The 27,255-nt window shown below is 41.8% G+C and overlaps 1 protein-coding gene across 1 annotated transcript in view; it reads left to right on the top strand.

The window, feature by feature from the left end:
• UPK1A (uroplakin 1A) overlaps window positions 1–27,255 on the top strand; it is a 199,850-nt gene that overhangs the window by 84,188 nt on the left and 88,407 nt on the right. The window contains exon 5 of the mRNA XM_044080443.1: window positions 25,459–25,566. Within this exon, the coding sequence (XP_043936378.1) occupies window positions 25,459–25,566 (108 nt within the window). The remainder of the gene's footprint in view (window positions 1–25,458; window positions 25,567–27,255) is intronic.

Raw genomic sequence — 27,255 nt, 5'->3', positions numbered from 1 at the left:
TTTGTGGGGTAGAGGGATGATCAGCACACACACATGGTGGCATTGGTATAAAATGTGTGCATTTACCAACGTGCACAGTACAAGCTGTGATGCTACCCAAATCGCTGACTTTCACAATGTGTGCATTACAAAACCCCACCCACAAATGCAGATTGACCCAACATGTATAGGTATGCAGAGGCTGCCACTATGAATGCTACAGTATTAACTTGATGACCACTGGACGCTCCTCAGCTTTGGAATCTGCCGCTTGCCTCCACAACCTGTACTGATTACCTATGAGCTGGTGGCTGAACCCAGGTTTGCAAGGAAATCCTCTGATGGAGAGTGGTGGTTGTATAGCAGGTCCTACCCCTGTACTAGCATGGTCCCTGGCCACAGCTGCAGCTCTTTGCCATGCATGATGTACGATATTCATAACCTGGTGTCAGACCTGTACATAGCTCCTATTCCAGTGGCCCACTTAATTCGCTGTTGCTACCAACCCATAATGCAGCGCATTGTTACTGGCTATAGCGAGTCCTTGACAACAGCACCTGGTGATGGGAGTCTCAGAGCATCAGTAATGCAGCAGTTTCAGCCTCTTAGAAGGGTGGATTGCAACATCCCACCTGAAAGACATGAACAGGGGAACACTTCACAGGACTGCATACATTGCTCACAATTATGTATACATCCTCCACATCCACTTTTGACAGCAGCATCCACTGCTAACCCCCACATAATACCCTGCCATTTATCAGCACAGTATGTCTGTGGCCATCAGCAACATAGTGGCAGTACAGCATGATGTTTCATGCTATATATGAATGTGTATGGGAGGGTGGCCTAATGGTTAAGGTGTTTGCCTTACAAACACAAGGTGCAGGGTTTGAGTCTCACAAGGGATAATTGGCTAGGCTTAAAATGGCTCGCAAGGGCAGTTAGCCTAGTACTAACCTATGAACCTATAGATATATATAAAAAGTCATGGTATATATCCACCATGGGAGCCTATCGCATCATAGAATGCATCCTACATGACTAAGCATAAACTTGTAACTACGCAAGCCGCTGTTAAATCCACAAAGTGCAAAAGGAGTAAATCCGGAGTTGATCAAAAGCCGGTTTTATTAAAATAAAGCCACTGTATTCAAAGGAGGCCTGACTAACGTCTTTGTCCCTGCTGTGTGAAGGACAACCACTGTCACCCCTTCTTTACACTAATCTGTCACATTATATATACCCATCAGCCTAATTTGGCTGTTCTGCAAGGCCATAGCACAGTTGATAGTGACCCTCATTAACAAGGATATTGGCAACCTCCACACACTCAATCATGCAGAGTTGGGCTTTGTCAAGGAAGGGATCATGTCTGTTACACTCTGACCTCTCTGACAGTCACCACAGCGATGGACAGGGGGGGCTGACAGTGCACACTGCTTATCTTGAACCTGGACAAAGTCTTGAGGGTATAACCCACCTGGCCATGATAGATATAATGTGATGCATACTTGTGTATATGTTACCATAGGGGTAGCACACTGGCGGGACCCAGCTAATCCACCCCAAGTGGTTGACCCATGTGTAGCAGCATAACCTTTTCTGTGTTTGAGCCTCTTATGTGTAATGTACACATTTATGGTGCAGGGCACAGCCGTTGGCTTATGGCCAACCATGTCTGCAGACTGCATGCTGTCACTGGATTCCCTACTGATGTGAACATCTGCCTAGGAGGATTTCGTGCAGATGCATGACTGGTGCCAGAAACATGGCCGCATAGCAGGACATGCAGTTTCATCTCCTTTGGGGAGTGATGTCCCCACATACCACAGTACTAACAACATCCTATGCACACTATCAGTCCTGTGGGATCTGTGCACTCCAGTCGATGGCAACATGACATTTCACCACCATGTTGCTTCTGTTCTATGGTAAACTTTCTACATGGCCCACCTCATACCCAAGGGTATGTCATCCAGGGACATGGGGTCCTAATCCCTGTATTGCCCACAATAAGGCCCATTATTGTGTAAAATGCCCCATTCATCCTTCACCTCACACAGCACATGCAGCAGCTGGGGGCATCAAAGGTTCCCCTCCAGGAGTACCAGGGCCTCAAACATCTATCGTACACAGACTGTAAGCCCTACCCTCTACCCAGTTTCACACACACTCCTCAGACGTGACCGCTGTCTGGCAAGCAAGACAATCGCAGACCCCACATTGTGGGGACTGCTGCACAAGTGCAATTCAAGCTCCGTTCTTGCACACACACACACACACACACACACACACACACACACACATGCCGTCTACCTCGTGTGTGACCTCAACTGGTCATCTTGGTGGCTCAGATGTGTGTCCCACACATTCACCCTGCTGTGGAATGGTTACCCTATTTGCATCAGGCAGGGTAGTTATTTACACCTTTGCATGTGGAACCTGGATAACTGGATGGTTAACTGCACAGGCACCCTTGGGATACCACTTGTGTCCCTGTTTGAGTGGGACATCAGGTGCTGCTTTGCTTTTACTTGGGCTAACGTGGCCTAAGCATATGTGAGGGCTCTGGGTCCATAGCCTAGTAACCTCATGTAGTCCTAGGTATACCAGTAGCCTGTGTGCTGTGACAGGCTGTGTTGTCCACAAGCATCACTGCCTTCAACTGTGGTGTGTCCCCTATGGGCAACATGACAGTACCATGTCATAGCCAACATCTGACAAATGTGAGTGGTACTAGTGCATGTGGACATTCCAGCAACATCTGTGCTGCACAGTAACTGAGAGCAGTGCATATGTGGTGTGGGGTTACCTTCTCATAGATGTCCCACATCTGCAGTATCCAGATGTTTGTGGAATGGGTATATGTGGACCCCATCCAAGACAAATGTGGATGTCAAAACCAGTCGGACAATATGTAATGGGTGTCCCCAGAGTGTGGAGAATGTCTGTCTGACATTCCAGACCCCCTGGAACAGTAATGGTACATTAATATCTGGTATTGTATTCATTCCATTACATTGTATGCTCAGTATGTACACACTGTTGCTGAGGCAGGGCCTGTGTCCCCCCCACTACTACTGCCTGTAACCTGCTGTCATGTTGCAGGGGGTCACCAGGTATGCTAGCCATGGTTGAGACAATGAGATACAGGTGTGGATTACAGTGACCTAGCCAGAGTATGGGGGGGGGGCATAGGGGGCATAGAACTGCTATCTGTCACTGCAGACAGAGGCAAAAGGCAAAACTGCAGGTGCTGGACAGCATACTAACATGTCATTCCAAGATACGTTGTTGAGACCTGTTGGCATTCCCATTTCCTGTGACTGCACCCCCCCCCCGTCTGCATTCCATTACATGGTTAACTGTATGACCTACCTGGTATAGTGCTGTACTTCTCTGAGCAGAAATCCAGTGTTATTTTTCCTTGGAAATCTGTCTGTCTTCATGAAGAAAGCTGCAGACCCCTTTACCATAGGCAGCAACGTTCCTTTTGTAGGTAATGTTCATGAACAGATTGACTGTGCACCATTCTGTGACTCCCACTTGCTAATAACATGCAGAATAGCTGGGTTGCATTGCCGTTGGTCAATGGCATGGGAACACAGTCCTATAATTAAGGCCTTTCTGTAGGCTTTGGCCCTCTTCCTGGCCTGTGAGGAGGATATTTATTGAGGTGTGGGAGCTACAGCATCACAGAAGGTATGAAGAAAATACTGTTTGTTTGGATTGATATGTCCACAGTTTTGCATGCTATGGTTGGCCATTAAGTTTCTGATTTCTGTGACCGGTTACTGTTTAACAATGTCTGTTGGGCTCAGGAGACAGGCTGCATCATTTTTATCTGAATGTGTGTACTGCTGCAGTTGATGCTGGTGTATCAGCTGAGTATGTTTGTAGGGGGAACTGTAATGCATGTCCCGGTCACCTGAGCATTCCTCCCCAACCCTTTATGTACCGGTGTTGTGTGGATGCCCTGTTCTAGGTGTTTGGGAGGTATGGTAAGAGTGTAGCAGATATCTGAACATACTGCTGCATGTGTAGCAGGCCGCAGTTGCTGCATTCTGTCCGGGAGTCGTACTGAGGATTGTGAAGACATTGGGGGGGGACAACAAGCTAATATATGTCCGTGAGGGAGCAGTGTCAGCTCTGGTCACAGCATGGCCAAGGTGAGGATATTCATAATGGTCCAGGTGAGGCATGTTCCTCTGGTAATTGTTTAGTAGTACCATCCAGAGAGTGGTAGGGGATATTTAGGACACGTATTCATGTTACATGTGTCCCACCCTCCATGCCTTTGGCATGCTACTGTGGGTGGCAGTGACTGGGGTAGCAGCAACCACTTCTGGACATTGCAGGGCTGAGTTATTTCTAGGTTGTATTGCCAAGCATGTAGTTGTCATGCAACAGACTGGACTGTGGGCCTGAACTGTGGGTGTCCAGATGTCGGGCATGGTAGGAATGTAACTACTACTGAGCCATCATTATGGGAGGTGTAGTTGCAAGACACATGTGCATGCATACAATGTATTGCACAGGATTGGCATGAACTTGTGTGTTTGGATGGCTATGACGTGACACCTGTCTCATGCTTTTGTAACCTCAGTCTGCACCAACTTGCCAGTACTTTAGCACACACAATAGGTTTGATAACAACTATGCCATAAGTAAATGATACAACTGTGGACATTCTGCAACACTGTGCATTTGTCAGCTGTACCTAATATATCGTAGGCCTTCTGTCAGTCTATCAACATGTCTTTGGCTGTGTACTGGTTTGGAGTCTTCATCATAGGCCCAAGTACGCTGTCATTTATCACCTATGTAGAAATAGCACCACTAGTCATCAGGATATCTTTGTAAAAACAGGGTGGCCTAATAGTTAAGGGGTTTGCCTTACAAACACAAGGTGTAGGGTTGGAGTCTCACAAGGGATAATTGGCTAGGCTTCAAATGGCTTGCAAGGGCAGTTAGCTTAGTACTAACGCATGAACTAATTCCCCAGAGTTGAGTTGACCTACTGGTGTATTGCACTGAACTTAGTTCAGACCGTTCTGGTTTTAATATTTGGCAGGGGTGTCTTTTCGCTAATGTTACATCACTGTACTGCATGATATATTTAGAAAAACAGCAGGTATTCCCCAGAGCTGAGTTGTCCTAATGGTGTGTTGCTCTGACTGTAGTTTAGAGGGTCCTGGGTTCAGGACTTTGCAGGGCTGGTTATTTTATTGCTGGGCAGAGCAGTGTCTGAATCAGATATGGTGATGAAAGCAGTTTTAAGTGGGGCTGCGCAACACCATGCCAAGTGGCGCTTAGTCCTGCTTAAACTCATGCTATTTCCAAGAAAAGAAAAAAGGTGTGATAGGAAAGTGGTGAAATGGGGGAAAGCAGGGGGGGGAATTATATGGAAGACAGCCAGGGATGTGCAGGACAGGTGAAGGAAAGGACCACAGCTCTCCATTTCTTGTGCAGCAACAGCTATGCATGATGTGGACAATTTGGAATTTTGGAGCCTCACACTCCACAGGGAAGGGTGTGGGTGAGACAACTTTGATTAATTGATTTGAATAATTGATACATGGCAGTGTGTGTGGGTGTGAAATGGAGAGCTATGTATGGGACAAAATTTTTGGGGGGGACGGATGCCCCTTTTTGTTTTAAGGTGAGAGTGGGATGTTTGGTTGTAGGTCCGTTTGTGGAGTTAGGTTGGGTAGGAGAGGTTGCTTTTGCAGACAGACAAGGCAGGGGTGGTGTATGACACGAGGGGGTACTCTCCTTGGACAGTGAGTGTGGTTGGGAATCTGAGGACCAAGTGCTCCTAGATGGCAACAGTGGGACTGAGATCCCCACCCATGGGCAGTCACTACTGCCCCTTCACGGCCCTGAAGGTGGCTGTGCTGGAAGCTGGGGCCAGCCTGCCCCTCAAGGTATGCCGATCTGCCCTTGATCTGGTGCAGTCCATCATCCAAGTCACATTGGATGACCCTGCACACACCATACCTGAAACCTGATTCTGGGTGGCGTCTCCTCTCCTTGCCCACGCATGGGTGGGGCGGGCCCTGTCCCCATCCCCTGAGGTGGTTTCGCCCAAGGGTGGTCCAGCATAAGAAGCAGCTCCAGCTTGGGTCCCAGACATTCTGGGACCCGGTGCTATGGTCAGATGAGGTGGGATAGGTGGATCAGCCTTAGCTGGCCTACCCAGTCATGCTGTGGTGTTGAGGTTTGTCAGGGTGTATTTGTTGGTCATGAACAAAACATTTCAACGTTGGTTATAACAGCATGCATGGGTGTTCCAATTAACCCAGAACAGTAGAACTGCATAGCATACAGAACACAGGCATAAATGGAATAACTGTAACATGCCAGTAACAGTTATGGCAAAAGGCCAACAGTGGAATTTCAACAAGGTATACAGATATGCAGCCATTGAAATATGACCAATAATGCAACACAAGGCCCAACATTAGGTTTTGAGAACAACATATGTGGAAATGAAACCATACCCGTAGTATAAGAATAATTTGTCATGCAGATAAGGGGTCGGGGGAGAGGAAGACATTCCATTAACAACTGTATAGGCTATATTTTTTACAGCAGTACTGCTGAATACTCTACAGGTCTGCCCTTACTTTACATCTACATATGCCATATAGCTTTTGTAGCATGTACATAGCTCTCAAGCTGTTGACATGGCATGGTATGGGCCAAGCTGTAAGAACTGTATGTACATAACTACAGGGGACTCTTACATGTCAGGGTAATGTATATGACTAACAAGGTGTACCCTGCACTGATGTTTGTGTGCTACTGGCATACTTCAACTGGATTTATATCTGTGTACAAGGTTATTGGAAATGGTGATCGCTAGCCATGACAGCGTGACACTTGATACTTGTATACATCCTGCTGTCATTCGTAGGCATGGTGGACATTGGTATACCCTTCATACAGCTACTACAGACATTTCTTTTACCTGTAAGCCCTGTGTGGTGAATATCTGTTAACAGTAAGTGACTGTTTCTGTAAATAGCCAGTACTATTTGTCTGTTGCTATAAATAAATCTTATTACTGGTCCCTGGATTCAAACCCTGGTCTATGTGTTGAAAAATTAACATGTGTACTGCTTATCACACTGCGCTACTGGGCCACTGCTGTATGTTGGTTGATATGTGCCTAGAGCTCATCTGCTGACAAATGCTGACCTGGTAATGTCAGTAGAGTGCAACAGGAGACTGCAGTGACAGTTGAACATACATGCATGAGATTCATGCACATCAGAGATAGTAGGTGAAGTGTGTTTTTAATAGTTGGAATGCAGGTGTATACAACTCCTAGTGGATGGGACTATGTGTGATCTGTACAGACCATATCAGGGTGCTGAGATGCCTACCTGACCCATATACATTTGCAGATGATATGTTTGCAGTGTAAAGCTGCTACTGTCATGTTTGCCTGCATCAGCATACCTACATTCAGAAGTGCATATAGCCGAAATGCAAAGGTTAACACAAGACTATCCTGAGGGGAAAACACTGTAGTACCTTACACATTACTATCCAAGGTTCACATGTTGGTGTATAACCGATATCAAATTGCATTCTATCTTGTAGTACAGCTCCACATCTACATTAGCATAACAGTTCTATAGCAGCCAAACTTCAGTCACTTTGTGGTGTTATACCCATGTCTGGTTTGTAGCACCTGTAAAATTGCATTTCTTCAAAAGACCAGAATAAACACAATTGTCAGAACAAAGCTTTATTGAGAGTGACACAGTCATTGGTATACTTTTGACACTTTATTGTACTCCAGTTTTAAATAATGCATGCATTGAAGGTGCACTGTTATTACAAAACCTATGCAATTATAAAACTTTATTTCCTTCAAAATTCTGACTGCAGTTGTACTGTATTTCCTGTAGATCATGAATGGATGTCATTTATTCCCTTTACATTTAGAATGCCAGTGTACTTTATTACCAGATCATTACTATTAATATGATTTACACATGTTATTACTACACATTATTAATGTTATTTCAGTACAGTCAGAACAGAATATACCTACTGGCAGATGCTACCGTACTCTTTATTTGTATTAATATGTAGTGCAAGATATACATGTACTCACCACACTCTTGGTGCATTCTCAGTAGGTACTTGGCGTGGGCCTCCCAAGTTGCGAGCCCTCTTCTCTGCTGCTGTGGGAAGGGAACCGCACCATTATATGTACCTGTCTATCACATATAATTTGGTAAAGCAATGGTTCCTATACTTAACAAACCTCTGGGGCATTCTGGTCCTGTGCATCTTGAATCAATTGTGTCAAGAGTGCCCCCTTCCTCCACTTAAGGTCGTCATAATGATGTTGCACCTACTAACCAGTGCGGGGGATTCCAGTAGCATTGGTGAGGTCTTGTACCAGATGGTCCCAGGCCTCAGACTTTTTTATTCAGAGCCCTGGTACTTACCCTGCAGTATAACATCATGGTCTTTAACAAGGAGCCCAACCATAACCCTGGACTCCAACAGGCCCCAGCACTGTGCCTGAAAGTTCTCATCCTCTCCAACTACAACCATAGCTCCTGCAGTGATAAAACTCAACAGGTTCTGGTTCTATTCCCACTTGTGCAGCTTAAATAAGGCTGCTTTCCAGCCCTTTGCCACCATTGGACCATTTTTAAAAATGCTAAGCTAATCTTAGTGCGCAAACCCGCTAGGGTTAGTTGAGCAGTGCTTAAAAGTAGCAAATGCTTAGCAATGCTTAGCGATTCACAAACCAACTTAGCTTGGCTGAGGACTGCTTAAACTGAGTGCTAAGCACTGCCCAAACGAGCTAAGTAGAGCTGCACATTGCTAAGTCCTACTAAAACGGGTCCATTTTAAGCATTGGTTAGCAGTGCTTAGCTACGGGCAAATATTAAAGTATTTGTTCATTAAAATTAGATGCACATAATAAGTTACTTTATCTCCTAAACATATGCATTTCACTACATAATCTGATAGTGTAACTTAATGTATTGGACACGTGTGTAACTGGGGGTTTTATACTTGGGGTTTCCACTAAATATGGGCTTCTAGTCAAGCTGGACTAACCCAGTTAACAAATGTCCATGTATATACACATTTAAAAAAAATAAATAAAATACTTCTCTAGCTCATGTAAATAGCTGAATGGCCTGTATTCAAAGCGTGTACCTACTGCATACGAGGCCATCACTCTACCCATTCAACTACTGTGGATATAGTGATTAGAGCTGTACAGTTGTATATAGCTCTCAAATACGTTTAAGCACCGTTGGGTAATGCTCCACACTCTGCAAACCCGCTTAGCTATGCTTAAACATGACATTTTCATTAAAATTAAAAGCATCTGGTTTATTTTAGCAGTAAGCGCCATGCAAATACAAATTAAAATAAAAAAAATCACTTTCACATTTAATTTCAGTGCAATATGGCACTCAGTGCAGCAGGTGGGTTATGGACACTAACACACCCAATCTGTGAGATGTATCAAAGTGATTATAAACAAGTGTCCGGGGACACTTTCAGTAACCATGTACACTGTTCTCCCTCAGTTGCACACCTTCATTAATATGCAAAGCGTGCTGCCGAGGGGAAGCTGCACACAGCCACAGTACACTCTGTGTAGGGCTTGCACTATTCCTACACTGAGTTTATTAAATCAGGGGATTATCTACAAAATGTCTGTAAATTTAAAATATGGTTAGAAAAACTGCTATTTAAAATATGAGCTTCTACCCAGCTGTACATGAAAACATTTGCATAGCTCAGTGCCTCAGCAGCCCCCATAGCTACTCCATTTGTTTGGCAAAATAGCTTGCCATTTAAGTTCAAAATGATTAACTTAAAATTATATCTACAGCTTCCATAATTAACGTAACAGTATTATCAGAAAAAAGCTTGGAATCAATTTAGTTCAAATCTAACAATATCCATACCCTCATTGTTTGGAATTACTGTTTATAACAACTTGATATCCAGAGTAACTAAAAAAAAAAAATTAGGTTTCAAGACCATAATATTTTCTAATTTTTGCCTAAAATCAAAAGCATCTTTTATATGAGCCACTCAATTCAACTACCTTTTGTAAATGCTTGTCTACAAACATTGCCAGCCCCCCAGTTTTGCCTCTATTGCTAGCAAATATTGGTCTAAGTTGGGGGATCATCCAAACTTTTGTGCATCTTAGGAAGGCTTAAAACCCTACTCATTTTTGGATTTTCAACCCTTAAATACTTTCTAATATGTTCAACTTTCTAATATTTTCTGTTATCCTCCCACTATTGAACCAATCTTCTATAACCATCTATAAAGGGATAAGCTTTTTTAATTTCAGAAAAAGAAACTGGCTTAATTAGGCAACATTACAAATGTTAACATACATTTTGGGGCGCATTTTGTATACCAGTCTTGCTAGCTGCTTGACGTCTCCAGCATATATTTCCAACTTGAATTATGTCACTGATAAAACAGAACGAAAAAAAGATGAAAAATCACTTCTTTTAAATCCACAGAAACCTCACTGCTTCGCCGAATTGGCAAGATGTTGAACTAAAGTGTAACAAAAAGACTGTTACACACTGATGTTTAGCAGTTCAAAGTTAAGTAGGACTAAATCTGTTTATATCCCAGGCATATACATTCCTATAACTCTTCCAAATGATGCAAAGTAACTTGAACACAACTCACAACAGTCTGTGTGAGGAGACCGTAACAAGCATAAAAAGTACCCTTAGAATGTTTGTAAAGCTGATGAAATGTTGTGAGCAAATGCCTGGTTGCTCAGGAAGTCCTGACTATCCGTTTAGCTTGTGGTAGAAAACCCAATACTTTGTAGTTAGAAAAACACAAGAAGCTTCCCTTTGCAAACTCAATAGTTCCAAACTTGCAGGAAGCAAATGAAGCACTAGAAGCACTAGCACAATTGCTATGTAAACAAACTCAGAAGTTCCAAACTCATAGGAAGCAAAAGGTGTAGACTGAAAATAAATCCTTTATTACAACGATAGCATTCCTTAAGCACTAGTTGGCTTTCATCTGCACCATCAGACTTCATCAGAACTAGTGCAAAACATTTAATTAACTCATTTAAAACAGTTTTGGTAAAACTTTGTTACTCAATTTAAAAACAGTACTCCATTTGTAACATAACTACTATTGGACCTATATAAAAACATATAAATCTTGGTGATTTATGTATATACATACCAAAGTAAATACAAATGTATATATAATTGTAAATATTGATTTTAAAAGTCACTAAAATAATTATTCATATGGTATTGTGATTGAAATACTAAAACATGAATTAAATTCACTATGTGTACTTACATTTCATCAAATATTGCAGCCATAAAAATATTATGTATCAAGAATTAAAATGGTTTTATACTTATAAAATCGTTAATACCTGGATTCCTGGTGGAATCAGTTAAAATCTGCCACTTGCTTTCTTTACAGGCCAGTCTTGTTTTCCAATCCCTCCAAAGGAATTTCCTTCACCTCATCTATTATCATAAAGGAGAATGTGTGTCCCTCACCATATTCCTTGATGTGTCTGTATAGGGCATTTTTACTATCCATTTTCCTAATTTTATAATAATGCTCATAAATACGTTTCTTTAACTCTCTTTCTGTTTTGCCTATATAATAGGCTGGACATTTTTTGCACATATATTTTGATACATAATATTTTTATGGCTGCAATATTTGATGAAATGTAAGTACACATAGTGAATTTAATTCATGTTTTAGTATTTCAATCACAATACCATATGAATAATTATTTTTAGTGACTTTTAAAATCAATATTTACAATTATATATACATTTGTATTTACTTTTGGTATGTATATACATAAATCACCAAGATTTATATGTTTTTTATATAGGTCCAATATTAGTTATGTTACAAATGGAGTACTGTTTCTTTAAATTGAGTAACAAAGTTTTGGCGCCAAAAACTGTTTTTAAATGAGTTAATTAAATTTGCACTAGTTCTGATGAAGTCTGCGATGGTGCAGATGAAAGCTCAACTAGTGCTTAAGGAATGCTATCGTTGTAATAAAGGATTTATTTTCAGTCTACAGCGCCTTTTTTGCTTCCTATGAGTTTGGAACTTCTGAGTTTGTTTACACAGCAATTGTGCTAGTGCTTCATTTGCTTCCTGCAAGTCTGGAACTATTGAGTTTGCCAAGGGAAGCTTCTTGTGTTTTTCTAACTACAAAGTATTGGATTGGGTTTTCTCTACCACAAGCTAAACGGATAGTCAGGACTTCCTGAGCAACCAGGCATTTGCTCTACAACATTTCATCAGCTTTTACAAACATTCTAAGGTACTTTTTTATGGTTGTTGTGGTCTCCCCAGACTGTTGTGAGTTGTGTTCAAGTTACTTTGCATCATTTGGAAGAGTTTCAGGAATGTATATGCCTGGTATATAAACAAATTTAGTCCTACTTTACTTTTGAACTTCTAAACATCAGTGTATAACAGTGCATGAGTTTGGAACTTCTGAGTTTGTTTACATAGCAATTGTGCTAGTGCTTCTAGTGCTTCATTTGCTTCCTGCAAGTTTGGAACTATTGAGTTTGCAAAGGGAAGCTTCTTGTGTTTTTCTAACTACAAAGTATTGGATTGGGTTTTCTACCACAAGCTAAACGGATAGTCAGGACTTCCTGAGCAACCAGGCATTTGCTCTACAACATTTCATCAGCTTTTACAAACATTCTAAGGTACTTTTTTATGCTTGTTATGGTCTCCCCACACAGACTGTTGTGAGTTGTGTTCAAGTTACTTTGCATCATTTGGAAGAGTTATAGGAATGTATATGTCTGGGATATAAACAGATTTAGTCCTACTTAACTTTGAACTGCTAAACATCAGTGTGTAACAGTCTTTTTGTTACACTTTAGTTCAACATCTTGCCAATTCGGTGAAGCAGTGAGGTTTCTGTGGATTTAAAAAGTGATTTTTCATCTTTTTTTCGTTCTGTTTTATCAGTGACATAATTCAAGTTTCATATATCCGTGTCATTTTTTTGAACTTTAGTAGCTATCCCAGCTACGGTCCACCACTAGTCTATCTGCAGGATCTGATTATATTTTATCAGTTGTTTGTTCTTGCACAACCTTATATATTTCCAACTGCTTTGACTAATGCACCTGTCACCCCTGGCATTCGAATACTGGCTAAGGCTCTTGCCACCCCCATAGTGCCTTTTTTAGGCAAGGCTCAAAAGACAAACCCACCTCCATAGACAACACAAGGAAAAAGAAACCAAGGGTAATGCTGCTCAATGCCAGAAGTCTAAACCTCAAGATGCACACACTCGAGGCTCTCCTCAGTATGGAGAATATCGATATCTGTGCAGTAACAGAAACCTGGTTCAAGGCTCCCGAGAGTACCCCAGCACTACCAGGTTATACCTCATACCGTGCTTTTCGGCCCCAAAACTCGGACCGAACCACAAAAGGAGGGGGAGTATCCATATTCATCAGATACCCACACCTCCAGGTTAGTGGCACTGCACGAAGAATCAGAGACCATCCATGTGCAACTAACAGTGGGCAGAACGGCCTTTCAGCTTGTAGCCTGCTACAGACCACCCTCCCAAACTCGGGATCCCCACTCTGCTTTCCTGAGAATATGAAGGTCTCTCCAAACACCATTATATTGAGTGACTTCAACTACCCAAACATAGACTGGGAGCACTACTCAAGCCCCAACACCCTTGCCCAACGGTTCCTAGAATTTATAAACTCAAATGCTATGGAACAACTGGTCACCCCTCCCACAAGAGGGGAAAACATATTGGACCTGATAATCACCAACATGGGGACTCTATGTTCCATATCAGAAGTATACCCCTCATTGGTAAGATCTGACCACAAATTAATCTCACTGGACATCCATATCCCATCCCCACCCCCAGCCAAGGAAACCACGGTGAAGAACTTCTCAAAAGCAAACTTCACACTTCTCAAAACCGAGATGGAATCTTTCAAATCCCCCAGGCCAGTGGAAAATATGGCCCAAACTGCAGAATCCTTTACAAACGCATTCTATGGACACCTACAGGAATGCATGGATTGTGCTATTCCAAATAAAACCAAGACTCACTCCTCCAAAGGCAGGAGACCTGTCTGGTGGACCCCAGCCATAAATAAGCTATACAACAGGAGGAGGAAGCTACTACATGGTAGAGCAAATCTCAAAAAGGGAAGGCATCTCTGATCAGTACTAACAAGAAACTGCCATCCCTCATAAAATCATCTAAGGCCAGCTTCGAAAGCAAAATTGCACAAGACACTAAAGATAATCACAAGGCCTTTAGTTATGTCAGGAACCTGGGTGGTAACTCCCAGATATGCTCAGTTAGTGCAAAATGACAAATAATATGCTGAACCCACAGACATTGCCAACATCCTGGCAGACAGGTTCAGTGCAAACTCCCCCCCCCCCCCCAAAAGAGCAAATTTCTATCCCAACAGAGCGTAGCCTTCCTGACATCAGATGCACAGGTGAGAGCTGCCCTCTCCAAAGCAAAAAACACCGCATTAATGGGACCGGACGGTGTCCCGGGCTGCGTCTTACACGAGCTCCTAGAAGAACTGAACCCTCACATAGTCACTGTTCAGCCTCAGCCTTACTACAGGATATGTACCCAAGGAATGGCATACAGCAACAGTGGTACCACTCCACAAAGGTGGACCCCAGAAACTATCGCCCTATAAGCCTGACCAGCCTGGTCTGCAAAGCTATGGAGCGTATCATCATGGAACTCTTAAACAAAGACATTGGGAACCTCCAAACACTGGATCCTACCCAATTCGGCTTTAAGGGCAGATCCTGCCTCTTGAACCTGGTCGACTTCTTTGAAACAGTCACCAAGGCCATAGATGAAGGGAAGGTAGTCCACACAGCCTAGCTGGACCTCTCAAAAGCCTTCGACACAATACCCCACTCGGGCATCATAAATAAGCTCACCAGCTTAAATATCAACCCCTATGTCACAAGATGGGTTGCAAACTGGCTCAGGGATAGAACCCACATGGTCAGAATTGCAGGTGCCATGTCAGACTCTAAACCAGTTACAAGTGGCATCCCACAAGGCTCAGTCCTGGGACCTCTCTTGTTCAGTATATATTTCTCTGAGGTACAGGCTAACACGGGAGGACTATGGCTGACCAAGTTCGCAGATGACTGCAAACTGGGTGCCATAATCGACTCGCCGACTGACACAAGCATCCTCCAAAAGGGTCTCTGAGACGGATAACTGGTGCTATAGCCATGGCCTAAAGCTAAATGCCAAAAAGTGCATAGTCATCTCCTTTGGGAAAAACAGTGTCCACAAATGGGTAATCCATTAAGTACGGAAGAAGTAATTGGGGATTTGGGGACCCAAGTAGATAAGCAATCTCTCCTTTGACAATCACATTGCCAAAGTGATTGGAAAGACCTTCTATATAGCCCACCTTATCACAAAAGGGTTCACATCTAGATCGAGTGGTCATTGTGCCCCTCTACTCATCACTCATTAGGCCCATAATTGAATACAATGCCCCATTTGGGATGTACCTTACCCGACACCTGCAGCAACTGTAAAGACCCCAAAAGTACCTCACCAAGAGGATCAAGGGACTGCAACAGATGCCCTACGCAGTTAGGCTAAAGAAACTCCAGCTCTACTCAGTTGCTTACTGCCTACTCGGAGGCGATCTGTGCCTGACATATAAAGCCATGTCCAACCCAGAATTAATGGGACATGCTCCACCTCAGGAAATCCAAATCCCTTAGAGCTACATGCTCCAGGGACTTAAATCTCAGCACAGAAATAAATAGGACATGCTGGAGGGACAGATTCATACCCCAGAGGCTCCCCTCAGTCTGGAACAAAATCCCAATCAATGTTAGGCATAACCCCTCAATGACCCTCTTCAAGAGAAATCTTGAGTGGATGGGAGATCATAGGTTTACCCCTGGGATCTCTTCTGTGTCCCTACTTGACAGAGGCACAGTAAACTAACCTTAAACTAACCTTAAAAGGGCTATCTTCTGTGACCTACTATACAGAGGCACAGTCAACTAAGCTAAAAGGGTGGCGAAAGCCAAACACACTCTGGCTAGGCTTATAAATGCCCAAGGGCAGATAGCCTAGTATCAGCCTAAGAACTTGCTCTTCTGGCTTCCTTTTCCCTCTTGTGGGCAACTGGTCATGTTAGGACAAAGATTGACAGTGTGATGTCCGTGCAGAAGATAACCCTATAAGTGGCAATATCAAAATGGGCCCAGAGTTTAATTCTGACAGTCTAGTCCAGTACAGCAGGGTATACTTAAAGTATCTGCACAAGGACTGCCACAGACTTCCTTGGGCAAACTAGTCACCAAACGGTGCAATGCAGAAACTACAGAAAGTGGACGGGGGCAGTGGTTGTATCACTTCACAGCAAGAGGTTCTCTGGTTCAATTCTCAGCTGAGGTGCCTTCTGTGTGAAGTCTGCATGTCCTGCCTGCATTCATGTGGGTTTCCTCTGGATGCTCTGGTTTCCTCCCATGTTATAAAGACCTGCATCTGGAGCATTTCTCCCTGGGCCTCTGCTGAAAATTGGCTTTGGTCCAAGTCGGACTTTCCTGGTAAACAAATGTTAAAATAAGTAAATAAAAGGCCCTCCATATGCTTGAGATGTAGACCTCAGCTGAATGACTATGAAAGCCATGTTTAAGTCTATTACTGTAGTTTCTGTATTGTAGTCCTCTACCAACTTCACTGAAGAGAGAATAGCTTTCCAGGGACAGCCCTGTATCACCAGTGTCCTGACTCAAGATCTATGACATTCCATCAGTGCAGAGTTTCGATGCCTGTCGCACAGTCAGGCCCACCGCATTAAACAATGATACTAAAGGCAGTGGTGTTTCCTTATTCTTACAAAATAAAAATTGTGGAACTCCTTCGCATCCAACTTACTGTTTACAAAACCCCATTATATCATAGCTAACTGCAGGACAGCCCCTACACCAGTATGGTGTCCATATGTATAAAGTCAAGCACTATTCTCTTTGGAACCTTCAACTGCAACCCCGTAAAACTGTGGGGCTTGTGCATTCTCAAAGATGTATGCCCATAAATTTCTGGACTTCATCAAACTCTCTGGAACAGATTATCTGTGCCACAACCAGGGGTGATAAAATCCTGCATTCGGTTCTTACCAATGTGGGCAACTGTTTCTCACCAATTGTGACCCTGCCATACCCTGTAAATTGATCGCATTCAACATAAGACTGTAGTGTGACCAACTTCCAATACCTCACTATTGAGAAATTATATAAGGCTAATACATTAAAACTGAGCAATGCCCTGCCTAAATTTTAAAAGCCCCTTCTTTCTTGACCCTAATGCTTATGCAGAATCCCTTACTAATTCTATACATGTGTAAGTTGCTGCATAGACATTTGTCCCCCTCAGAAATACACTGCCAAGTTTACAAAATACACTCCTCCTGTGATGGAACCTTAATCTGGCTCTATAATAAAAGGCAAACTCTTTGCATACACAAATTTGAAGCTTGTAATGCCAAAAATGTTGAAACTAAACAAGGAACACCTGCCAGATATTCCACTTATGAAAAGGATAACAATAAAACATTCTTTAATTATGTTAGAAACCTCGAACTATGATCAGCACTGTACAGAGATGATAGTAAATGGTCTACCACATATATTTGGAGTCTGAACTGTCTGTCCACTGGTAGACTGGCAAACTCTGCCACCTTCCAAATATTCTCTGATCATATACCTGCTTCTGCACTCCCCACTCAAATCTCCCAAGACCATGGCCTCAAGGTGCTATCCAAGACCAAAAACACCAGTGCTATAGTTCTGAACAACCACTCCAGCTGCCTACTACTCTGTTTAAAACATGACTTGTCTGACCCCCAGCAGAGGCTGTTTAATATCCGCCTCAAAGCAGGCCCTTTGAATGATGAAAGATGGGGTTTCAATGGACTCTGGTAATTCTAGCCTCATAAGTCTGACCAGTCTCATCTGTAAGGTTATGGGAAGGATCATTTTGTGATTAATAAGGATGTAGGTAACCTATATGCTGTCAACCTAAGCCAGTTTGAAATTAAGGCAGATCTACCTAATTTACTTCAAGTTACTGCAGCAATGGATGATGGTAAGTCAGTATCCACCACATATCTAGGCCTCACAAAGGCCATTCAACACCATCCCACAATTGGGGGTATTTTAGATGCTCTCCAAGCTAAATGTAAATACCTATGAAACTTGTTGGATAGCAAACTGGATCGCAGATTAGACCCAGGAAACAAAGATGGGTGATTGTACTTCCTTCAAAAGACCAATCACTGTCTGTACCCCAGGATTCAGCCCTTGGGTCACTCCTCCAAGGTCAGTTAATGTTGAGGGTTTGTGGATGACCAAGTTTGCAAATTACAAACTGGTATCCTCATAAACTTCTCTGAGTAGACCATGATTCCCAAGAGAACCTATCCCAGACAAATAGCTGGTGTCCATGGACTGAAGTTTAACACCTAGAAATGTATAATCTTATACTTTGGCAAGCATGACTCCCCTTGGAACTATCCTGTTAATTAATCCTGTAGTCATGGACCTCTGCGCATATGTCTACAACTAACTTTTTTTGATCAGTTTATCCACTGTACTAAGGAAATGTTTCATCATACAGCTTGTATCTGAAGTTGTGTCCAGGTCCAGAGAAGTAAGCATTCCACTGCACACAAAGTTGATCATGGAGTGTAATGCCTCTCTAATCATGTACTTGTCCAAACATTTGTCACAGCTGGAACTACTTTGCCTTCGCTAAGAAAACCAAGGGCCTAAATCATGAAAACTGTGGCCTGTATTCAAGCCTTGTCCCTCTTCACTGTATCATACAGGGTACTGAAAGGTGACCTCTTGCTAGTGTGTAAAGCCCTGACAGCCCTATCCTGTCGGACCTGTTGAATATTCGCAAACCCACTGGTGATGTAAACATCCATTCACGGAATCGTAATCTCTTCTGAAAAATAGATCATCTTGGCAGAATAGGTATGTATCACAGATGATTCTGCTTCAATAGAAATGATTTTCACTGAAGTACTTCTCTTACTCTATCCAAACATAATATGAATGGATGGGTAATGTAAATTCACACCCAGTTTAACACCTTGTCCCTCTGGGATAGGGGGCATCATGTAAAATGTCTCATGTCCTTGTTAGTCCATAGCTGGGTTGTTTGTACACAAAATGTAAGCACTGGGGAAGGGTTAGGGACAGGATAACTGCAGTGTAAACTACAAAAGTAAGGGTAAGCTACTGTCCATTGAGGGGAAATTGGTGTTTGTGGATAGGCAGAAGTGCACCAGAACCCTTCCATGACAGTCATCCTCTAAAGGCATTCGGAGGAAGATTACTCCACTCCACTTTGAAGAGTAGTCTAACATCATTTGCAGCAAGTAGAGAAGGGTCATGCTATTCAAAGGTTACAAGATTCCATTCCGTTTAGGCCCTGAGAATTTGAGCCTTGTGCAGTCAACCTCCTGCCCTGCTTGTATTCCTGATAGATGACTTTTTTTTTTTTTTAAGAAAAAAGCCTCTGGATTTCCGTGGTCCAAACCATTTCCTTGAGCAATATTATTGCTGCAAAGGGTCTAGCCAAGTCTGTATGGACCTTCAGGACCCTACTTCCACTTAAAAATAGGGGTCTGTGTTGCCAGGTAAAGCCCAGTTGCTATCCTTTCAGAAGTAACAGTAAATTCTGTAAAGGCTACTGGGGACCATTTCCCCCCCTACTTAGATGGACTCCTTCCTGCAGTGGCTTAAAAATAACTAACCAGCTATGTGTGCTCTGTGTTCCAGCCTACTGGACATCGTGATCAGTTTTACAGAATCATTGCTTGTGCTTGCCTGTTGCATCACCTTTCTGGGATGTATTTTGAATGCCACCACCTGTAAAACCTTTCTACCACAAGACCTTCATGGCTCTGTAGCAGTTTTGTTCACCGAGCGGCACCACCGTTTTTCCTCAGGCTGGGTGTAAATTTGCTTGTGCCATTTTTATGGTACGATGTATGTATGAGGTGTCCTTACAGTGGATACAGAGGCTACAATGTTGTCAGCATGCGTAAATTCCCCTTCCCTACATTCTATATAGCTGCATCTCCACAGGGTGGTGGAGCATTTCCAGAGCAGAATGGCCCAGAGGGTCCTGGTGCTTGCCGAAATTGCACCTTAGCATGAATGCTTTGCCGTTCCATGCATTTCTCCTTTCACTTCTGCCCTTAGGTTCACCAGACATCTGCTAGACATGCCAGTAGTGTGGTACATTAGTAAGCAAGGGGGAGCTTGTTTTGCCTGAAAGTAGTCAAATTGTGGGATTAAATCATATGCTGAAACGGTTGGTAGTGGTGCACACTTCAGGGAACTCCAGCTTCTTAAGAGGATACCTCTCAGCTGTCTCATATTTTTTAAAAGAAAATAGCAAGTTAGTTTCTTAAAAATAAGATTGCCATGAAATTCAAAGTGGCCCCTTTAAATTGAGATTTGTTTATTCTTTTTCCCATCTTGCAGTCAGGCTGACGTGATTGTAATTGAAAGCCTAGAAAGAAGAGGCAAATTATTACAGTAATTGCTTTAATGACCAAGTACCATTTAAAAATAGACCACAATTAATCATTGGCTATTACGTTTAATTTTATGGCAATACAGCAAAGATCTGCTGCACTGTTATTTATTTTGCAAAGCAGTCGCATCTAATAGAAACTGGTAGAAATCCTACAACTGTATACTGAAACTGCACTCCAAGTGTCTTAAGAGTTGGTGGCTAGTGCAGAAAACCCCACATCTCGTCCACCTATAGGTTTCCTTTTTAAGTGTTTGCATCAGATTGATGGGACTCCTATGGGCTCGTATCCCACTGCCAGAGTGAGTGTGCACCAACTGATTAACGTTTTCTGTCAGGGAGAGGAGAAAATGCCATAAAACCCAAAAATATGGTGCTTGGCTAAGACCACCACCTCTGCTTACAGGTAGGGTAGCAATAAATTTGTTGGAATGTCTGTGTGTAAGAGAGCAGAGATAGTGTAGGGGCATCTGAGAAGCATTTCCTTCTAAGAGTATGAACTGTGCTGCCTTCACTTATACTAGTTTGAGCACAAAGATGGAATCTGCCATGGCTTGTACTTGGCTGCATACATAGCCATTGCTAGTCTCTAAACCTCAATATGACACAAAACCGAGCACACTTTCTTTGAGCTTTAAATGCCACAAGGTTATAGTTACCAATGAGAAGTCCATTTTCATATGTAGGGTACGAACCTGTTGTATTAGCAAGGTAGCCGTTTTGCAGATGATGTATACCTTAAAATAAAAAACTGTTTTTAAAACCTAGACCTTTATTAAATAGTACAAGACAAGCTTTCGACCAGATGTTTTTCTTTTATACTGTTTGGCATTTCAGGAGCAAAATGTGTAGCAGATGTGAGGGAATAAGATGGAGGGCTGAAGAAGTAATACACTTGGAAAAAGTGTACCAACAGTCCTGTGGTAACTTGAATGGGAATTATTTTCTTTTCTTTTGGTGCTGATGCTTCCAAGATTTATTTTGGTGGGAAGATGGCTCCATAATGTATGTTGTCTTGGCAGTTAGCTCATATACAATTGCTGTCACTTTTTGGTCAAGTATTGCTAGCTCTACCAAGGAAATTTCAGTAGAGCTACAGTTACCATAAATGATCTTGGGGGAAATTGCTTTGCAGTGTAATCGGTGCATAAGTACAGTGGCTGTAAGAGCTGATAATATTGAACAGAGAATTACTATGTTTTTTTGAGACTTGGTGTTTTTAAATTTTTAAACCTTTTTTTGTTGGAGTTGATCCTAATGGAGTGGGACAGGTTATGACAAAGTGCATGCATTTTATGCTATAATTAGCTGTGCAGGTTTTTGGCCAAATGTCTACTTTTCACGAGCCTTTATCAAGATTATCGATGCCTTCAGGTTGAAAGGTATCTCAGATGCTCAATCTTTCCTGCCTCATGAGAGTTCTATAATGAATAGAATATTCTGCAGGTGGGACTGGCCAGTGATCAGTTTGCATAACTGTCAAATGCAAAATGTCATTTAAGCCACGGTGGTGCAGCGGCAGCATTGTCGCCTCACAGCAAGAGGTTCTCCAGTTCGATTCATGGCTGGAGCGCCATCTGTGTGGAGTCTGCATGTCCTCCCCGTGGTAGAGTGGTGTTCAAAAGACATGGGTGAATGGGCATGCCTTCGTTGAAAGTTAGTGTTGGGCTGGCACCTTGGCACCATAAAAATCTACTGCCAATTATTAGCAGACCAGAGTTCTGCTGTGGCGACCCCCTAACCAGGAAAAGCTGAAAGAACTTCTCCCATATGGCTGCCAGGTCTTCTCTTACCCTGCCATCTTCCCTCATCCTCACAGCAATACAGAAATCCAAGGCCACTAAATTCAGAATACTTGGTGGCCCCTTATTGGCCCACACTGGATGATTTCCAGTGCTGACCCTGTATACCCTAGAAGGATCACTCCAGCTCCTCCCATTTAGAAGTTTTAATCTCATACCTCGGGAACACCCTGTCGAGATTTTCTTCATTTCTGAATGAGGTTATCAATCCCAAATTCACAGAAGCCCAAGGAAATACTTGCCGCCTCCTCAAAAACCTCCATGAAAAAGCCTGACAAAAGGGAGGTAGAAATGGTGTTCATTAGAGAACTACAGAAGGCATACAGGCTCAGCAGGCTCCACTGGAATGGATTTTGGGACCGGAGTAATCTTTCATAATGTTTCATCTAGTTAAAATTTCTACAACTTGTTTTAGGATTGCCCAAGGATAGCAAGGCCTTTCTAAGTAGACAGGTTGTACCTAAAACCTGAAATGAAAAGCCCACGTGCCCTCTCTAATTCTTGTTTTAGAGGCATATAACAAAAGGCTGTTCAAAGCCGAAGTCAAAAATTTTTTAATGGATATAATTTTAGCCAGAATTGTCTGAGCTGCAAACCATAATGTGTGCGTAATATATAAATTCTATATGTGGTGTATATGAACATTCCTTTGTTTGATAACCATGAGGATGATGCCTTAAACCTCTCATTCATGCTAATGGTGGCAGCTGAAAAAAATGTGAACTACTACATTATTTATTTATTTATTTATTTATTTATTTATTTATTTATTTATTTATTTTTATTTTACATTTGTTGACCAGGCTAGTCTAACTGGATATCTGTCCATTTTCATTAGAGGCCTGGGGAGATAAGCTCCGAGGAAACGAGCAAAATCACATATACAAAAATTAATGTATACAATGAACATTGCAGGTGCAGTACACAGAATAATCAGAGGTCATTCGTTCATAACAAAGTGCAAAATATACGGATACAATTAGTACAATACAAAATGTAGTTGCAATAAATCATAAAGAAAAAGATGGCAGCTGAATTCTACAATATATTAGTATACAAGCAATCATAAAGAAAAAGTAGGAGCTGAAATTATACAATATTAGTAATAGTCTCCTTTAATGAGATTCTAAAGATGTAAGTAATAGTATAGAATGACAAGGTAAGTTATTAAGAAAAGGAACTTGATTACTGAGAAGAGGAGGGTAGGTTGGACCAAGTAAGAAGAGCTAGTTGATCAGTCAGTCAGGTTTATTAACCTGTATTCTTAGCAGTCAAAACAAAGGAATACATTCTTCACTGTATACATTTTTAACAAAGCTCATGATTCAAGAAAAAGTGGGCCAACACTTTTGAGTCTTTCGCACCACAGAGGAAGGGTGTCTAGGTGCCTAGTCTCTCTATCTAGGATTTCAGACTGCATAAGTCTTCTGCTATATTTTAACAGGTTGTGACTTCTCTGTATCACTCTGAGACCACTCGACTAGGGTTGTATCCGCTTTTGCTACATTTCTCAGAATTCCCCAGTGGACTGTGTGCAACTGTTACCTGGCCTGCCTTAAATGCCTGCTAAATTCTACAAGCTAGGCATTATTTCCAGGGCAAGCTGTTTCTTTTGGTGCTGCAATGCTTGGTAGTGATTTTGCCCAGCTAGGCACACTGATATGCAATGGATTACTACTACAGAGGTAAAAGATTACTTTATCTTCACTAACATGTTTTATAAAGTTTATAAGAAGTAATATTTATCTTCAATAACCTAGTCCTTCCAAGAATCCCTCTGTTGTGGCTTGGGAGATTCAGCCAACCACCTGTTATGTCTTGTCATGTCATAATGTAGTGGGCAGCAGGCCAGCACCTGTCTTTTTTGTTACTGGAGAGACTTGCCCTAGGTTTTATTTGGGTACCAGAGAAGTGTGCCAAGAAGAACTGAACAGATGGGAACCAGTCACCACCAAAGGAGAAAGAGGATTTGGTAACTCTCTGAGGAATTTCTAGGTAACACTTCATGTTTAGTGCTTCTGGTATAGAAGCAGTTTAGAAAATGGATTAAGGAATAACATCTTTGGCAGATTTTGGTTCTTGTCACTCACTTATTTTTTTATTATTTATTTATTTTTTTTAAGTAAATGCAGTGGCTGTTTTTTTTGCATTGTACTGTAGTGCATTCTTACTGCTTTGTTCAGATGTGCAATTTTTGTATACAGCTAACACAAACTGCAAGTGGATCCAGAAAGCCTTGGCTATCCCTTTCTATCCCCAGATGAACTTTCTCATTTCTGATGTGATGAATGTATAATGCGCATGTGACTGCACTAATTCAGTGCATTTTTACTTTGTATTATGGTTGCATGTACATATGCAAGTGTATAAACAGAAAAAGTACTCTTTGTCATGGTGATTCGCTTTGTCTGCACATAAGTACACTAAAAGCAAAACCAACATGGACTGCATTAGTGTCTTTGCTATTTGCTTTGCATTCATGTGTGATGTGTGTGACAAGTTTTTGTGACATTGCCCCCAGAAAGCAGTGTGTTCATTCATCTGGTAGGCAGAGAATGGAGACAATTTGCAAATGCCCTTATCAAATCTGACTTACTACTATTTAATTGGTCAAAAAAGCTTTGTGTATTGCAACACTTTTGAATCTCACTAAAGATTTTTTGCTGCTTATTTTATGAAGCATATAACCTGAGTTCATAATACAGCCACTGGCATTATCGTGTAACTAAAAGGTGTGCCTGTACAAAACATGGCAGAACTGTTAAGTAAAATACTGATTTTATTTATATATATCTATATATATCTATATCTATATATATCTCTATATATCTATATCTATCTATATATATCTATCTATGTATGTATATCTATGTATGTATATCTATGTATGTATATCTATGTATGTATATCTATGTATGTATATCTATAATTTATTGTAATCATCATAGCACAAGTAGATTAAGGTTTAGCATATAATGTGAGAAAATTAAATTTTCTTTTTTTCATTTTTAGATGGTGTCTAATGATAGATTAATAATGCAACAAATGCTGAAGTACTACACTAATCCCTCTCCAGAGGGTGTACAGTTAACTTCTCTGTGGAATCGTTTGATGCTGGAGGTAGGTTTTAATATAATTTATTTATTGAGCAAAAGTAGGTGTGCAACATAACCTCAGCATGTTCCAGAAGTGGGGCATAGTTAATTCAATTCACACTCTGGTTTTCCTGTATTTTAGCACAGTCTATTTGAGGTCCTACTGAAATGTATACATTGATTGGATGAAAATATGTACAGAGTTTGAGGAATGAAGCAAGACCAGGCCAAACCATACCTCAACGCAAGAAATATGGGCAAAGCTTGAAGTATTGAGGCAAAAAGAATAACAGGTTTTGTGTTGGCATGCATTTCCTGAAGGATATAAAGTATTGAAACTCTAATGCAAGCCATTCCTCGGTGATTTGCTAGAAAACCACAAATTGTATGAGATGCATTAAAAATGGGCTAAGTTAAAATTAGTAGACATTTTGACAGAAAATTAATTTCTGGGTTTGAAGTATGACTTGTGGTTGCACACTTCTCAACCCAAAGTTAAGGGTGAAAATCATTTTTTTATATCCAGGAGCAGCTTGCAGTCAGGATCTGTATGTGCACTGGTCTGCAACTGTAGTAAGTGAGAGTGCAGTATCAGCGATCATTTATGAAACTACAATATCGCCCGTGACTTCTTAATTAAAAGCTGGTACCACACTTGAGATCCATTGGCAACTGCTGATCACTCCCCTAACAGCTTGCACCTGGAGTAGCCACTGCTTTTACTCTGTCCTAGTTACAGCTCTGCTCCCAACTTGGCACAATTGTCATAATTGTTGTAAATGCCTCCTGCTGTCATAAATGACATTTTGTGCCAAACTTTAAGGGGTGTATTTGATCTCTGTCCTCCCTGGATTGTTTCTGCCCATCACTCAGTTCAAATCCAAGTTATCCTGTTGTCGGTGAATAACAAGACAAGACCTGCATTTAATTTAGCATTGCTTACACTATTAGAAAGAGAAACCGAATATGAAACCCTCTCAGAAATGCTATTGCTTCAGTCCATTCCTATAGAAGATAAGCAAGGGTATTGGTTTTGCACATGGCCCACAAGATGATTGCACTAATACACTGAACTTGTGACTTGTGGTTTACTGTCCAATAGAAGGTAAGGGGTCAAGAGGCCTGACAAAGCCTCCTTTCAGAGAGTCTGGGTTATGACAGTAGCTGTTCCTCAGCTAGTGAGCAAGTAACCTCCCACTAGTCCCTAGCAGTTAAGATAAACGTGTGTGTCTGTCCCTCTCTGGGTGGGTGTGTTCCATAGAATCATGTGTGTATGGGTGGGTGCATTCAGTGGTATCTGCACTTGCCTTTCTATAGTCTGAAGATAAGCTAATACAGCATGGCTATACTCTGTTCTTCTGCTCTCTTGAGTCCTTATAGGGCTGAGGAGACTCCCATGAGCCCTGCTGCACCAGAGTGGGCCATAGGCCAAGCATTAGAAGTGTTACTGTTTGGTGGGATCCATTGTGTGCGAGTGTGTGTGCACACCCTTGCAAAGCAAACTTTGATGTCCTGCACAGGCCTTGAGACTGAAGACAAAATAGGCATGTGATGTCAGGATTATCTGCAAACTAATTGTCTGGGGCAGTATAGCACAATTTTTTTCCAGATCAATGAATGACTAAGTGATTTCCGGCAGTTTCATTTGTAAAACAATTGGCTTGGATGTTTCAAAAGGAATGTATGATATGAAAGTAAAAGCCTAGACTTTAAG

Source organism: Protopterus annectens, chromosome 8.part0 (assembly GCF_019279795.1).
Source record: "Protopterus annectens isolate FY-2018-M chromosome 8.part0, PAN1.0, whole genome shotgun sequence".
Classification (NCBI taxonomy): Eukaryota; Metazoa; Chordata; order Ceratodontiformes; family Protopteridae; genus Protopterus; species Protopterus annectens.
The sequence above is the reverse complement of the archived record's forward strand: the minus strand, read 5'-3'. Positions and strand labels throughout refer to the sequence as shown.